Source organism: Lates calcarifer, linkage group LG4 (assembly GCF_001640805.2).
Source record: "Lates calcarifer isolate ASB-BC8 linkage group LG4, TLL_Latcal_v3, whole genome shotgun sequence".
Taxonomy (NCBI): Eukaryota; Metazoa; Chordata; class Actinopteri; family Centropomidae; genus Lates; species Lates calcarifer.
The window spans coordinates 45,709-63,210 of record NC_066836.1 but is presented as its reverse complement, the minus strand read 5'-3'; the positions used below and the strand labels follow the sequence as shown (position 1 = coordinate 63,210).

Below are 17,502 nucleotides of genomic sequence, written 5' to 3'. Positions count from 1 at the left end.
CTCTTCTCAATGGCCTCTCTAATTCTCTTCTCATCCCTTTCCTCTTGGTACCTCTCTCTCTCATCCTCTCTCTCCTGCAGCTCTCTGAGGAAAGTGAGAAACTCTGACTCCCGCTTCCTCTTTGCTGGCTCTCTGCCTTCCTGCACTTGAAGAGAGACCACTGCTGCAGAGGTTGATGCCATGGATGAGGTAATGAGGTTTGGTGGGGTAATCGATGGCCTCTGCCCCATCACCTCATCCATGGCATCAAACCACTTCCAGTTTGCAGCAGTGGCCTCTCCTCCCTCTGTGCTCACACCAGTTCCAGGTGCCTTCAGCTCCTAAAAGACCACACACACACACACACACACACACACACACACACACACAGGTCATCTGATAATCACCAATTGGCTTAACTTATCACCACTAGTCATATATGTATTCATATAAACACTGATTATATTCATACCCTACAAACTATTGTTTTGTTTTATTTGATCATTTATATCCACATCATATTCTTGTCATATTTTAACTGTTTACTCTGCTTTTCCTAGTGTTCATATTTCAATATGTTCCAACTGTCACCAGTGTTTACTCTTGATATATCATAGCATAATCAAATCAGTATGTTCATACTGTTCTTAATACAAAGACTGTGGTGTTTTTGATGCTTGAACTCGCCTTGTACTTCTGCTTCAGGTTTTCCCACTTTTTTTCACCCACCTAGGCTCCACCTTTCCCTCCAGCCCCTGATCTTTGATGAACATCCTAAACAAGCATATCATTAGTGAAATTATCATTCACTTGGTAGAAGAAATGAAAGAGCTTATGATGAACTATGCACACTGAAATGAATCATCTTACTCAAAGCCTTGGATAGCCGCGTTGCGCCTCCCTGTGAACTGCTCCTCATTTATGGCCTTCCACCGAATGAGGCCGCCCCGTGTCTTCATCAGTCCCTTGATGAAATGAACAAGGACGTACAACGTTGTTAATCATGGCTATCATATGTCCACATTTACAGCTCCGTAGTAATTGTGGCACCAACTGACAAGCCTCTAAACTAAATTAGCATGTAGGCATATACTCACGCTTGTAGGCCCGCTGTTGCTGGCTGGTGCCGGGTGTATCCGCTTGAAGGTCCGCCATTGTACGCAGTCTGATGAAACGCAATGCATTGTGGGGCGATTGAGTATATCCAGTAAGCTCACGGTGCATACTCTGAAATTCTTACCGATTTAGTATACGTCCGGGCATTTCTCGCGTACACAAAATTTGCATACTATGCAGTGTGAACACACTACATACTAACTTTGACGTCAGACTTAGTATGAATAGTACGTTAGTATGCGGTTTCGAGCACAGCCTAAGTCACGTTTCAGCAAGCAAAGTGGCGGCCTTAAAAACTTAAAATATACAAGAAGAACTCACTAAACTGCTTCATAAATGTAACTTCAGCATAACATTTAACTCAAAAAGTAGAAACACTTACTGACACTTTACAATCGACAGACTCATTAGCTAACGGTTAATTTGAAATAGCAACGGTTGGAAGGTAGTCCAGCTTCATTAGTTATCCAATTTTTAAAGCTAATACGTTTTAGCGCGCTAACATTAGCAGTACTAGCGTTTGTAGCCGAGCTTTCTTAACTCTAGGATGAAAGATGGCAATTTACTTAATGAAATTACTTTGCCTTTGCAAACATGACATTAAGAGATATTAACTACCAGAGAACCTTTGAATGTCTTCCATGCTACAGAAAAGTTAGCAGTTAAGTTAGACAAAACAAGCACATTTTCAGTGACTTACCAATTACAGTGAAAATGTTGACTTTACCTCTCTGTCCCAGGAGCCAGAGGTGGTACTTGTGCAGCTTCAGAAACAGTAGGATTGTGGTCCTTGTCATAACACTGTCAGCCCCTATTTTTAACCCAGAGGTCGGGGTAAGTAAGTAATTTTTAAATAAACTAGTCAAATGTAATAATTTGTTGCTTCTTTGGGTCCCACACATTTTATATATTGGGTTCTGAAATACTGGTCAAACAGAACAACATATTTCAAGACGTCAACCTGTAACTCTTTATGGTTTGAAGCTGTGATTTGTTGTGAATGTGGACTTGATCCCTAAAATCCCAGTGGACCATCCTCCTGCTTTAACCACCCCCAGTCTTTCTCCTGCTCTTGTCACTCCCTGTTCCCCTTCAGAATCACTTCTGCCTCCTCCTCCACCTCTGTCCCTCTAGCTAGCTGCCACTCCTTCTTCTCTTCCTGCTCCTCCTCCTCTCGTGACTCTAAATGCTGTTGGAGCCCAGCCCCTTTACTCTTCTCAACTAGAGGAATTAGATGCATTCACACACTCACAAGCAGTCCGCATGCAAGGAAACACAGGTATCATGACCCTGCTCAAGGACAAGTTCCACAGCAGAACTGAGTTTGAAGGAAGGATAAACCTATTTAAAAACATGATGAGAAATCTCTGAGAATGTCTTTACTCTTTTTAAAATCTCAGCACATTTGAAGTTTCCTCAACTTCTGGGATTGTTACAGCAACATGAGTGCGAAGAGGAAAAAGGCTGGGCTTGTCATCAGTTGGAAGTCAATGTCTATCCTGGCTCCTTGGAGAAAAGGTACAGTCATCTTCTATCTTCTTCTATACACTGTGTTTGTGAAGAAACTGAAGAGTTGGTGATAAATCTCTGTGGGTTTGTCACTGTGAGCATCACCTTTCACACAGCTGACATGTAGGTTAGTCATAATATTCACTTTTAATACAAAAATACAGATTTAAAGCTTCAGTTTTTTTAAGGCTGTAAAACCAAAACAGTGAGGTGAAGAAGCTCAGAGCTGAGCAGAGCTGATAATAATTCTCCCTGGTGTTTTCACATCAAGTCACTGTCAATATAAAATATAAATTAGAAAAGCTTTGTATTAAATACTGCAACATATGTCTGAAGAGTGATGTTCTGGAATTTTGACCAGTTATTCATTTAGGGTTTACTAATCAGCAGTATTAATCTGTCTATGCGACCATCCCACACAAAATCAAAAGCTATTTAAAACTCTGCAGGAATACACTGAGAGTTCTTCCCTTTCTAATCCTGGTGTTGGGTTGCCCTGCATTCCACATCCAAGTCTCTCTTAGATATCACTGTCAGCTTATTTACAGTCCAAGCCAACACACCTGCTGAGCAGCAGATCCTCCTGCCATTTAGTTGTGAGAGGGATGATAAATCTGCTCATTGTTGTGGCTGAGAGGGAGTCCCTACAGTATGACATTCATCACGTTATTTGCTGTGTTAACTTACAGTAAGGAGAAGGGGCTATTGTAAAGATAACACACTGTGTTTACTGCAGTGGGGAGTAACTTCCTGTGTGTTATCATTTTAACTCTACTTTTCTCCAAAGTGGAACATAACATCACTGGCTGAAATCTGATATCTGAGACTGCAGAAAAGTTTAAAGATTTGGCCTTTCATAAAATTCTCTGCTGATCATTTGGTGTCTTATGCCTGAAATATGCAACACTGAGGCAGATTCAGTGGAATCCTGTAATAGACAGGAGGGGCTGTGAGCCCCATTCAGTCATAAGAAATCTGAGTTGCTGAGGTGATTAAACTTGTTAAACATGTACAGTGTCCATACATCTTATCTTACCAAAAGTTGTGGTAATACCTTAAATTATCTGTTCTGAGCCATTGGGGAAATTTTTACTTTGTTTTACTTTTCAGTTTACGTTTAATTTGCACAACCAAAATCACAAAGATTTACCCTAAATTTTACACAACAAAGGTGGAGCAAGTGTGAGAGCCAAACAGAGAACATAGGTTTCCTTCTAAGTAGGAAAACATTTTTATGAACACAAATGTACATTTGTATGAACACAAATGAGTAAAAATTTAGCCTTGGAGCATTACCTTTAATGCCACTTACTACACAGGCTGATAGTAAACAATGTTTTTATGTATTATTTCTTTATTTGAACTAAGTCTAAAAAGTCACTTTTAAAGAGAGCAGGAGTGTATATAATGGAAAACGGAGAAGGAAACAGTTTCAGTGACATAATGTGCACCCTTTAAATGTCACCAAACTCTGTTATTATACTACTGATCAAGCTGTTTGTTGTGCCTGGCTTATTAAGTAAGAAGAACTAGAGGATACATTCACACATGTCCCCATGTACAAAATATGTGTGATGTGAATCCACCTTCAAAGTCCTCTGGGCACAAATGAGAACAGGCCTTGTTCTCATTTAACTCATTTTACTCTGAGGAAAGTGGCTGTTTAAACTACCATGTTTTCTGTATTCTGCAGGGATGAGAAGTCAGAGTAGCCTGTGCTCCTGCACATTCTTGCCTTATCTGAATGGTTTCTGATAGGAAAAAGCAGAGCTGGGGAGCCATTGAAAGAGAGGGAATCTGGGTATCATCTGTAGAGATGCCATGGTCAATAAAGATGTGGAGAATTGGGCCATTAGGAGATGACCCCAAGGCACTGCTTGATGGAGGTGGTGAGGCAGAACATATGAATCACAGTGGTGTTAAATGTACAGCTAAAATCAAACAGTGGTCATACTTGCACTATTGAGTTAAAATGACCTTTTCACAGCAGACAGAGAGGGGTTGATGATGTTGACAATGTCATTGTGACAACAATAACAGGACCCTGAAACTGAAACAGCTAGATGGAATTCAGCCATTATTATACATCATGACAATTTGGGAAACCTGAGTTTCCCTTAGTTAGGTTTCACTGATTTATTGTGACATACACATGATCCATGTGATCCACAAATAAATTTTAAATTCTAATAAACCTGAACAATCTCTCGCAACATGTTACTCATAGCCACATGGCTTCCTGTAATGTCATTAAAAATGCAAAGCTGCAGGTATGTTGGCTAGATTTATTAAAAAGATGAGGCACACAGTCATGGCCTGAGTGACAAAGAGTTTTGGATGGAGACACTGAGGGGGTGATCAGTAGGGACAAGTTGGAACTGTTCCACTTCACCACTCTGTGAAAGATAGAACGTCTTGGATTTCATTTCACTGCCCATGTTATCAATGTTAAACCAGCCACACAGTCTGTGCAGTCACGTTTCTGTCAAGTCAGGTTTTCTTTTGCTTTTTGTCAGGATAACAGGGTCATCTTTTGTCCCATAAATGAAGTGGCCTCATTGAAATCACAGAATATTATTGTGAAGAACAGATATATTATGTTGTATATAATATATTGTATTGTGAGATTGTTTAACCACTGAAAAACTTTCTCAGTTGGTTACGTTCAAAATCCATGGAGAAGCTGTTATTTTTCATGGCCCTAAAATTGTTAAAAATGCTAGTTTCACAAAGGATTCAGATATGTTTTTGACAAAAAAAGTTAAATTTAAGTTTAATCAATGAAAAATGAAAATCAGCCTTTCATCATTAATGAAAAATTACCAGTGAGTAAGAATGGGAATATACACTAACAGTTATTTGCAGCTGACCTGAGTTTTAAGGTTTTTGGTTTGATGATGATCCGTTTGAATACTCAGTACTGAAGCAGTCTAAAGGGATTTAGTATCAGTTAACCACCAAAATAATTCAATTTTAAATAACTGAAATTTTAACAACAGTCAGTACACTAACCTTCCCAAACAGGAGCTAACCACTTGGGTCCTCCACTCAAACCCTTTCCCTCCAGTTGGAGGGCTTTCACGTGACAACATCTCAGGGGACCTGTCTTCTGCATTAAGAGGCACACACCTGCTGCAGGGGCTGAGTATGTCTGTAAACACACTGAAGGCTTAAGTAATACTATCCCCCCAGAGTACGTGCACAGCTGGAAAATCATTTTGGGAAAATGTGTGTTATGGCTTGAAAAAGAAGAAAGAACACATGATCACATTTGCATGTGGAAACGTTTCTGTTCTGATCTTGGTTAATTATATTGTATATTGTATAATTCTATTATATATATATATAGTGTGTTTTTTTTTGGTCTTGTGACTGAATTCAAGCCACTGTCACTTCTATTCAGCCATCTTGAGACAACTACATGTTAGCTGTAAATGCTTTGTTGTAGCAGTTAGGAGGACACGTGGTAGAATTAAAGTAAGGCTTCTCACCATGGACTGATAAAACAACATACATAATCCACATGTTCTTGAGGTTCCTGAATATACTATTTGAAATTCATCACTCACCACCTTTTTTGTGCTTACTGCAGCAACAACAACCCAAATCTGGGAAACCTGTTGATCAAGAAAACATTTCCCCTTCATCTTCCTCACCACCACATTAGAAGAGGTGAAATTAATAATTTTCCTCTCTCACACAATGTATTAAGCAAAGATTTTGTGATACATTTTTATGTAAACCAGGTCACAAACCTGTGGCTGAAATTCCCCCTGAATTAGTCCCCCTGAGTCCGGTTCTGCTCGAGGTTTCTGCCTCTTAAAAGGAAGTTTTTCCTTGCCACTGTCGCCTAGTGCTTGCTCATGGTGGGATTTGTTGGGTCTCTCTCTGTAAATACCTATTTTAAAGAGTACGGTCTAGACCTGCTCTATATGAAAAGTGCCTTGAGATGACTGTTGTTGTGATATGGCGCTATATAAATAAAATTGAATTGAATTGAATTGAATTATTGTTTGAATATTTCTGTTTGTGTATGGCAGGGGTCATCAACTACATTTACTACATTTACTGTGGGAGCCAGACTTTCACAAAAAGTTCATTAAATGAATTATATTTATTTAGGCCTAATTATCCTATTATTGTTTAATATTTTCACTTTCTTACAAATTGTGTTTTTTTTTTGTAAAAATCATTTTCCTATATCAGTGCGGACAGAATTCTAGAAAACAAAACAAAACAAGGTTTCCCATGATAACTAGAAAGAAAATGTTCTCAGACCTCAGTTGGGTTTAGACAGAGAGAGGGGGGGTGGGGGGATGGGTAAGAGAAAGACAACATTGCAGATACACAGACTAAGTAAAAATGTAAATAGTAGTAGTAGTAATAATAATAATAATTATTATAGCTAAAGGAATAATAATGACAAAAGAGTTAAACATTAATAGCTATAACACTATCACTAACACTAATAAATGTTTACTTATTGTCACATCATCAGTTGAGCTGGATCATGGGAGCAGCAGGAGACTCTACAGCTCCAGAGGCAGAACCCTGCAGTAAGAGACAGTAGTAGAGAGAAAGAGAAGCACAGCCTGGGCACTAATGTGCTGAGAAACACACAGTTAGAGTGATGCAGCGACATTAAGACGGTTTATAGTAATCTCGTTGGCAGGACATCATGGACAACATTTAATAACTACTAAGCTTAACTGATGCATTGAGACTGACCCAACCTACCAAAGGAAAAATGGTAACCTAAAATAGGAATAAGAATAATATGCTAGCCGAAAGTTAAGGCATAAAGATGAGTTTTTAGTTTGGATTTAAAGGCCGTCAATAGGGAGGCTATAGGAGTCCACATTCTTCTTCCTTGACAAAACCTAGTGCAATTACCCAAATTGCACGCCCCAAAATGTCATGCTAGTTGCAGCTAATGTTACCTCAAACCTGTAGCATGACACACAAATGAAGCGTGAGCTACAGAAGTCACACTGTGTCACTTAACCCATTTTAGTTTGGATTTAATCCCAGCAAGTGTCTGTTTGATCATTTATCAGACTCTTCAGCCATCTATGGAACAGCCAAGTTTTCCACATGTACAGTAGCACCACCCAGACCCACCCCAAACAGACAATGATGGAGTTACCCTTAGATGTGACATCTGGCAATTTCAAACATTTTGTCTAAATGCAGCTCAACCTCTTCATCCTGTTTCAATGTTTTACACTTGTGCTGCATTTATATATGACTCACTGAAGGAGTCGCCTGTTTGGATAGAAGAAGTGAGTGATGTGTGTTTTTTTTTTTTTTTTTGAATTCCCAACACTCACTAGCCTCTGTTGGCCCTGGATGAAGGCTGTGTTTTCCCTCCATCTAGGCAGTGTAGAACTTTGTTCCCTAGATGTCCAAGGCCAAGGCATGAGATATGGCCACAGTATAATCCACTTTACTTATTCTGGGGTGGGGGGTGGGTGTGTAATTAGTATGTTGTGAGGTTTAGTCAAGCCACAGAGACTAGAAATAGGCTGAGTCAGCCTGTGTAGACAATTACAGGATAGAGTATATGTTTGTGTTGTTTGGGAAGGATGAGAGCAGCTGGATCAGGGCAACACCTGTCCAGCTGACGGTGGTTGCATGGGGAGGATTGTAGGGAAGAACAGGGATTGTATCACAATAGCAGAGAGTCAGATTACACAGCTTAGTTGGGAAGATGACTTCAGCGTGTAATTAACCTGCTCTCCTTATCGTCTGCTGCTAATTCACAGGTCAGACAGGACTAGAAAACTATGGAAGAAAACAAATAAGCCAGGGTGGACAAGAAGACTAAATAATAAGAATAAAACCACTGTCTGGTATTTAATTTCCACAGAAATAATCAGTTGTTATTCTACATGTAAATGAGAAGTTTACAGACTTCATATTGCCATCTGACAGTTTTTTCAGTTTCTACATTCCTGGTGTGAGGAAAGAAATTCTTGGATTGTTGTGTCACTGATTTACAGATCAGCTTCTTAATGCTACCAATTAAGATTAGTTGTACATGGAGGCACCGTAAATGACTTTTACAGAGCTGCAGCTATAGTCCTCTATCCCTGTGCTGTGTCCTCTAAGTAGTGAAGCAGAAAGTTAAGTGTGTGGAGATCAGTGTGATAACCTGTAGCACATCTGACATCACAGCATGTGTTCTGAGACAGTGGCTTCAGAAAGGTTTCTTCAAGGACCTGTCTGCATGTCAAAGTTGAATTCTGCAGAAATCTGCAGAGACTAATCCTCTGGTTGTAGCTATTCTAATTAAATGAATTAATTCCAGTTTAAAAAGTTGCTGATACTGTACTCAGCCTTTAATAACCTGACACTCATCCAGGAAAAACTGCTGAGCAGTTCTACATCTAAGAAACATTCTGAAACACAAATGTGTCAATGCAGAGGTGTTTTGGGGGAAAAAAAAAACAGGAATCTAAGATAAATGAGTGGATAATGCCACAGATTCTTTTTACATCTGTCAGCTGAAAGCATTTTATATTTCATGGCTATTGTTTGCATCACTGTTCTAAATCATAGTTCTAAATCACACTGGCTTATGAGACAGTAAACGCTCATTTATGCTGCTTCAATTCACTCGATACAATGAAGTCATTGGGAAAAACAATAAGCCTCAGTTGTGACCCACTGAAGCCACAATGGAAAAAGCTGCATGCACTCTACTGTTTTTCCCAGCAACTGACAAAAACAGGAAGTGAGTTTTCTAGCCTACATGGAAGAAAATTTAATTTGGGAGTCATGTTTTCCCCATCTAGCAAAAGACCCCAACAACAAGAGCTCACCACATCACAACTCTGTCTAAAAAGGTCAAAAATTTGTCAAATCCATTCAAAGTCACACTGAAACTTCATTGTAAGCAAATTTGTCATTCAGTCTGAGCATCAAGAGTGTAACTGCAGACATTTAATTTCCTCCAAAAGGCCATGAGAATTTCTTTCAAAAAAAACAAAACAAAACTTATTCATGTAATAATTGTTAAATTCGGTTATATTTATATAGCACCAAATCATAACATACATTGTCTCAAGGCTTTTTACAGAGTACAGTCAAGACCTTACAATATTATAAACCCAACAGTTTCCACAATGCGCAGCACTTGTTGAGAGTGAAGAGGAAAATCTCAGGAATAGACCTCAGACAGAGCAAGACTTGGGGGGGCCATCTGCTGCAAATGGTTCAGCCTGAAGAAGCTTCATATCCTCACTCATACAGTCCATATCAAAGATCATATTAGGAGCACACAAATCTAGGATTATTCATAGATCAGAGTCTTATCTGTCTAAAGCTTCACACAGATTTACAGTGATTAATATTCACTGACAGATGTCTCACAGTGTTACAAAGACAGACAGTACATAGATTTTAATCTGACTTGAAGATTAAACCATGATGTAGAATATCTGACATTCAAATACTACACATTATGGATTCAAATATTAGATATTATGGGTTTTCCCATCTCCTCAAGGTAAACTTCTGCAAATGAATGTGCTTTAACATGCTCTTTGATACTGACTGTATGAACCCTTTCTCCTAGAAATTACATTTCTATACAACTAAGCTTTAGTAGGAAATATGCTTTCTAGGAAACATTATCACTAGCTGGATTATTAATTTTTAAAGGTAATACAGTTATACAAGTCTGTGGTTAAGGCAACAACAGCTCTGTCGTTAAGGTAATAACAGCTCTTTGGTTAAGGTCAGGGAAAGATGGCAGTTTGGTTACATGCAAATAAACAGGTTGTATCTGAAAAAAAGCCAGGAACTGGGTTCATCTCAGGTTTAATAAACTCTGAGTTTTCACTTATCTCCCTCTCTGGAATATCATCGTGGTTCAGAGCCTATCTGGCAGACCTGGAGTTTAAATTCAGAGTTTGTTAAACCTGCCTCCTGGAATACCCCCCTCCTCCTATCCAACAACAAGGTTATCAAAACAGTGGTAATTTTCTAGGAACTGCGGGTGGGCTGTGATTGACGGAATGCAAAAGTCTGGCAATGAGGGCTGGGCCAAGTTGGAGGTGAAAGTAAAAAAAATCACAAGGATTGAGCTGGAGAAGGTGAAGATTACTCAGATGCTGTACGCCTAAAATGTAAAGAGCTTATACCAGCCATGACGGCTGCGTGAGAGCAAGGTGACATTGCATTTCTGAGATATGACAAACTTATTGTCCAAAGTGCCTCCCAGCACTTGAGGAGTTAAATGTCATGCACAAGGACAGGTTCAAAAATCCCAGTAGGCTACTCTAGTACCCACCACCTACAGATCTTCAATCCATACAAGTTATATGATTATAAATACACTGATATTATGGACTCCTACGACCCTGATGCAAACTTTTTTTAATCGTGTGATCATTGAACCCTGTTCCCGTAATTATTATAATGAAAATGATTTCAGCACTTACATTAGCAGTTTAACAAAAAAGTCTAATGTTTTCTCTACATTTTGTCTTGAATCATGAATTTTCTGTCATTGCTTCAACAAAAATGTGGCTCACAGAGGGAACAGCATATACCTTGAACATATCTTGATACAGTTCTGTTCATTCATGGAGAAAGGATAAGTTGGGAGGTGCAGTCTAATTTTGAGTATAACGTTTTTCAGTCTATAAGAAGGAATAATCTCTTTTTAAATTCTGATTATATGGGTGTTGAATCTGTTTTTTTGGAAATACCCATTTTGGTGGAAAAAATTTACTAATTGGAGGCATCTACCACCCACCTGATAGTATTATTAACTGTTTCAATGAATCACTTGCTGCAGCTTCAGATGTTAAAAATTCATTTTTTACTTGATTGGTGACTTGGTGATTTTATATCACATTTATAATCTGTTCAGTTCGGACCACCCTCCTGTATTTAAAATAGCCTTGGCAAATGGTGAAAAGAATGTCTAAAGATGTCTTTAATGAAGGGGATATAAAACAGTTTAAGTCCATCATTGAAGATGTTTATATCTAACAGGATGCTGAATTGGCATATCAAATATTTTCAGAAATATTCAACACTGTATTTCATTAATTTTTTCCTCTGGTCAAACATAAGATCAAGTCAGGCCAAATTTACAGTAAACCGTGGGTTCTCCTCTGGATTACTGAAAAGAAACACTCTCTATAAAAGATTTCTGCAAAATCCATCTCCTCACAATTCTGATACATATAAAAAATACAAAAATAAATAAGTAAATAAGTAAAATAAAGAAGTATTATTGAAAACAAGTTTAAAGAAGTAACATGAAGTCCATGTGGAACATCATAAATCGACTACTTAATAAGAGAAAGTGTCCAGCGAAAACCTCGTCTCAGTTTTCTGATCGTAGTATTTCATATATTGACAGTTTTGATATAGCAAACAGATTCAATAACTATTTTGTCAATGTTTGTAGCTCTCTTGCAAATAAAATTGCCCATTCATGTGAATGTCCAATAGGTAAGATTATTAGATGCTTCTCCACCTTGTGTAGATTTGAACCCCAAGATATAATTGTCAAAACTGAATAATTCTACAGCAGGACATGATGAAATTACAGCTAAACTTTTAAAAGAAGTAGCATCTTCAATTAGTGAGCCACTTACTAACGTACTCTCTCTCTCTGTACTGTTTCTTTAGAAGTCGGGGTTGTTCCAAGCCTCTTCTATAATTATCATCACCAACCTTCTCTAAAGTCATGGAAAAGCTAGTTTATGGAAGAATGCTAAAAACCTTAATGATAACAACATCCTGTATGAACATCAAGATGGATTTCTGCAAAATCATCAATATATGGTACTTCTACAAATGATAGATAAAATTTCTACAGCTTTAGATAAAAATATATTTTTTATATGTTGTATATTCCTAGATTTATCTAAGGCCCTTGATACAGTAGATTATAAAATTCTTATATCCAAACTTCATCGTTATGGCTTTCAGGATGTTGTTATCAACTGGCTTAGTAGGAATGGGGAATCAGTATGTTGCCATAAATTGTTGTATATCAAACAGAATTAAGCTAAGTTGTGGAGTACCTTAAGGATCTATTCTAGGGCCTCTTCTGTTTTTCATCTATATAAATGACTTTGCTGGATGTCTGATATTGCATTACTCATTCTTTTTGCTGATGAGCCTAGAATTATTATAACACATGCATTAATGATTTGAAATTAACCAAGTTACTTGTGCAAAATTCCTAGGTGCATTAGTAAATGAAAAACTTCCTGGAAAGACCACATTGAATATGTGACCAAAAGAAACAGGAAATCTTTTGGTATTATAAAAATTATAAAGTTTGTTCACTAATGAATCGATCTTGTCTCCTAAGTCCCTATTACTAGTCTAATGTTTCCATACATATCGTACTGCTAGTAGTTATATAGTTTGGGCCGGTACAAATCCTTCTTCCCGAGCAAAAATGATTTTAATTCAAAAGAAATTTGTCAGATTGGCAACTGCTTCAAACTGCTATGAACCTTTGTCTCTTCTGATCAAGAAATTAAATTTGTTGTCCATTTCCAAGATAAGTATTTAGCAAATTTGTATTTTTATGAACACATTTATGTATCAATAGCACAGCTTACCAAATGTATTTCAAAACTTCTTTTTAACCAACTCTGATATTCATTCATATCCTTCCCTTTTATCGCACAACTCTTGGCCAATATGCCATAAAATACAGAGGTCCATTACTTTGGAATACCAGTCCTTATTTCATCAAAACTTGTCCATCATTACCACCTTTTAAGTCTCATATAAAGAAACACCTGTTCCATAGTTAATGTGCTCAGTATAAGTAAACTGTAATCTTAAGGAGTAAAATATTCATAGTAATAGAAAAAATTGTAACTTCTAGAGGGAAGCGACGAGTGATTGACTTTAAAATCAAAACAAGATAGCTAAAGCAAAATCTTCTGTTAATAAACCTGTTTCCAATTTGATATACTTGCAATTTCATCAGAAGTAAATATTGTGAGGTTTTGGTCCATATGAAGGATATTTCATACTGAGATTTTCAGTTGTGCCACATTGCAATCAAAATCAGAAACCCTCCAATTATTTCTGATCAGCTTACGTCCTGTTTTTAAATAATTATCTGTGAATCATGCATCATTCAGTGCAGGCTTGTACCTTTTCAACATCCTCTAGGCCTCATCGAAAGCACACAGAGGACAGTGACTATCCTCACACACATGCTCCCTCCATTTCTACTTTTGCTTTTGCTTAGCTTTGTTTACTATGACTGAGCCAAAGATTCCTTCCAAAAATTCCCTTCTCCAGAGTTCCCCTCAGATTGGATAAAAGTGTCACCACTTCAAAGAATTATTAATATCATATTTGTCTTGGTAAGAACTCTAGTTCACCCTGCAAAGTCACCCAACCTCCACTATCGCCCTGGTGTGATCTAGCACTGTGGAATTATGTTCCTCAAAAATGGCATTTAGCTGCTGTTTTATTCCAAGCAATGAACAAATATAACACTCCTCAACCCTGCCTACGCTGTGAAAGAGAAGACAAATGTGACTGCTCCCTGTTAGGGTCTTGACTGGAGCTTCAGATCAAAGCTCCAGAGTCAGATAGGGGACACTGTCAAATGGTATGGATTCTGTGGTATTTGAATGAAAGATTGCAGAATTACATAAAAATCAGTCTCTGGGTTTCAGTCAAGCATCCAATGATATCACTATAGATATACTATTTGATGGTGGCCTTAAAATAAATTGTTGCCAGGTATTATGTAATTTGGCAAGGAAATCCACTGTCTGGCAGCCCTATACTACACTTCAGTCTGGCTTAAGCTCAGGTATTTCAAGGTCTTTTGTTTCCTTTGGGGCATATCAGAGGCATTTCAAACATGGGGGCATGCAGATGGGAGAGACTATTCAGCCAGAAAAAGCAGCCAGCATCAACCATTTCAGTAATGGTCCAATAATGATCCATAAATTTGCATGTTGGGGTGGATGAATGGGTCAACAAAAACAGATACAGGAGAATTCTGTTTGTTCATGCTGCAATCCCTCTCATCTTCTTGCCCAGTACCCCTGCTCCAATTTGTCCCCCACAACAACTAAGGTGAGAGATGAGCTCAGGAGGGAAAGGCTGCAGATCTGGATGGTATTAGTTCTAGGCTCCTCAAGTCCTGCGCAGGCCAGCTGTGTGAGATCATCTTCAACATGAGCCCGAAGTTGGCCACAGCTGTGGCTCCTGCGTAGTACACCAGTGCCAAAGATGCCGCACCCCAAGGACTTTAACAGATACAGGCCAGTGGCGCTGATATTGCACCTGATGAAGACCCTGGAGTGGTTGATTCTCGTCCATCTCTACCCCCTGGTGAGACAGTCAATGGACTCACTGCAGTTTGCTTACCAGCCTGGTATTGGATATGGATGATATAGTCATCCGCCTTATTCACAGAGCTCTCTCTCACCTGGATAAGCACTGTGAGAATCATGCTCTATGATTTCTCCAGTGCTTTCAACACCACACAGCCCACACTCCTGAGTGAGGACACAGGACTGTATGTCTGACACGGTTGTCTGCAGCACTAGGGCTCTACAGGGAACGGTCCTGGCTCCGTTCCTTTTCACCCTCTACACTGCAGACTTCCAGTATAAGTCACCTCACTGCCAATGCAAAAGTTCTCTGATGACTCTGCACTCATCAGTCTCATCACAAATGAGGATGACAGCAAGTACAGAGAACTGACGAAGGACTTTGTGGATTGGTGCCTACAGGACTGCCTCCAGATCAATGCAGGGAGGACCAAAGAACGGGTGGTAGATTTCCCCAGGAGCTGTTAGACTCTACAACCAGCACTGTTCCTAGTAGACCCAATACTCACATGGACCAGCTCACTAGGTTCTGCACTTTAATCCACTGATGAAACAGCTGCTTATCAGTCACTCATTCTGGGCAATATCATTTCAAACTGTGCAATATCTGTATTCAGTTCAATTTGTTTCTATGTATATTGTCCTGTGTACATTATTCTTTTGTTTATATTTTTACTACATTGTCCTGTCCCACAGCTTGTGGCTGTGGCTCAGGAGGTAGAGTGGGTCGCCCACTAATTGGAAGGTCAGTAGTTTGATCCCTGCCTTCTCTCCGCCAAAGTATCCTTGGGCAAGATACTGAACCCCACATTGCCCCCAATGTATCATTGGTGTGTGAATGGGTGTGGATGTGTGTGTGCTTGTGCATAGAGCAAGCGCTGTATAAATGTGTGTGTGAATGGGTGAATGTGACGCGTAGTGTAAAGCACTTTGAGTGGTCGATGCGACTAGAAAAGCGCTATATAACTACAAGTCCAGGTCCACATTGTTCTTTAGTTTATATTTTTATAATACTGTCTTGTTTATATCTTGTTTGGTATTTTACTAGTATTTATGTCTTTTTCTATTTTTGCAATCCCTGCTACTGCTGTAACAATGTAAATTTCCCCACTGTGGGGCTAATAAAGGATTATCTTATCTTATGTTTTATACCAGCAGTCAACATTGGTTTCTATTTATACTCTGACCACAATTGTTCCCAAACCTATTTTTCCATGACAATTAAAGACTTGCATCCTTATTCAAGTAGTTATTTTCAGCCCAATCCCAGATCTTGCTAACCTAACCTTGACCATAGCAGTATCAAATCAGAAAATGTGGGTTTTTTTCCTTTTACATATTTATTAATCCTTCAGTTGCACCCCTCTTAGCTTCATGCAATCTGAAGAATTTTTTAATTTTGTTACAGTGATTTGTAAGAAAGTGTCATCCTGCCAATAAAGACATCAGATCAGAAAACTCTTACAAACTGTGTATTATTGAAGGATTATTGAGATGGAACTGCTATAATAAATCTGTATTTCTTTATCTGTTTAATAGGGAAAGGAGACAGAGATTCGCTATTGGATAGTGAGGTTGTCCTGACAAAAATTAAGCTCTTCAGTAACTTCCATGAGAAACTCCTGATGTCTCGCGACTCTGCACCCACTGTCTCCATGGTGACAGCCTCCGAGCAAGACATCTTGGACCTCACCAAAGCCTCAGAGGTGAATTCTCATGTTGATAACAAGTCCAGACACTCTCAGATGGAGACCTGCTCAGACTACTTGCCTGCCATTTTCTCAGACTCTCAGCTACAGAGGTTGTACAAGTTTGAGTCGGAGGACTCTGGAGTGGAGCTTCCCAGTGGAGCTAACTCTCCATCCACCCCAACAGGCTCTGAGCAGAGCTTTGTGGTTCACAGTCGAGAGTCCTCCTGTGAATCCTGCAACTTAACCTCAGTCTCTACCATTCTCCCAGATAAACTAGTCAGACAGACTCAGTCAGTGGAGTCTGTGGATAATAGTTTGAGCACAACAGTGCATAATCAGGACAATGTGTTCATACATTCAGAAGAACTCTGTTCTTCAGCTGTGACAGTAGAACTGCATGTAGGTAAGAATGTGGGTAGGAACCAGAACGGGGCTTCAGAAAGCAGCCGAGAAGGAAATGAGGATATGTCTGAACAGCTTGAGGAGAACAGGGCTGTAACTGAAAGAACCTGCTCAGAGGACATCAGGCCTGGAAAGCAATCTTCAACAGGAACCTGTGATAACATGACTGACAATGACTTTGAACTACAACCAATAGCCATAAGGAGCACCACTAGTGACAGCCTGGAGGAGTACATGGATGAATGCTGCAGACTTAGTGAGGTAAGAAAACTTTATGTCTAAACAACCATTAATCCATTAATACATTTACCTCTTAAGGGTGCAGGTTAAGCAGATTAAGAAGGTTAAGCAGGTTAAGTGAGGTAGCCCAGATATTCTTCTCCCTAGCCACATCCTCTAGCACTTCCTTGGGGGCAAGAAGTATTCTCAGGCCAGATAGGATAACCTATGTAATCCCT

The 17,502-nt window shown here is 39.0% G+C and overlaps 1 protein-coding gene across 4 annotated transcripts in view; it reads left to right on the top strand.

Annotated features, from left to right (window-relative positions):
* The first annotated feature begins 1,901 nt into the window (after nt 1-1,901).
* The window catches only part of si:ch211-250c4.3 (uncharacterized protein LOC100535981 homolog), a 36,667-nt gene continuing 21,066 nt past the window's right edge, over nt 1,902-17,502 (top strand). For 2 of the 4 annotated variants that reach the window (XM_018694032.2, XM_018694031.2), the window contains exons 1-4: nt 1,902-2,374; nt 2,496-2,613; nt 6,197-6,276; nt 16,491-17,305. In XM_018694032.2, the coding sequence (XP_018549548.1) occupies nt 2,359-2,374; nt 2,496-2,613; nt 6,197-6,276; nt 16,491-17,305 (1,029 nt within the window). In that variant the 5' untranslated portion in view covers nt 1,902-2,358. Of the gene's footprint in view, nt 2,614-6,196; nt 6,277-16,490; nt 17,306-17,502 lie in introns of all 4 variants that reach the window. The other 2 variants (XM_018694033.2, XM_051069767.1) reach the window with 2 other exon arrangements.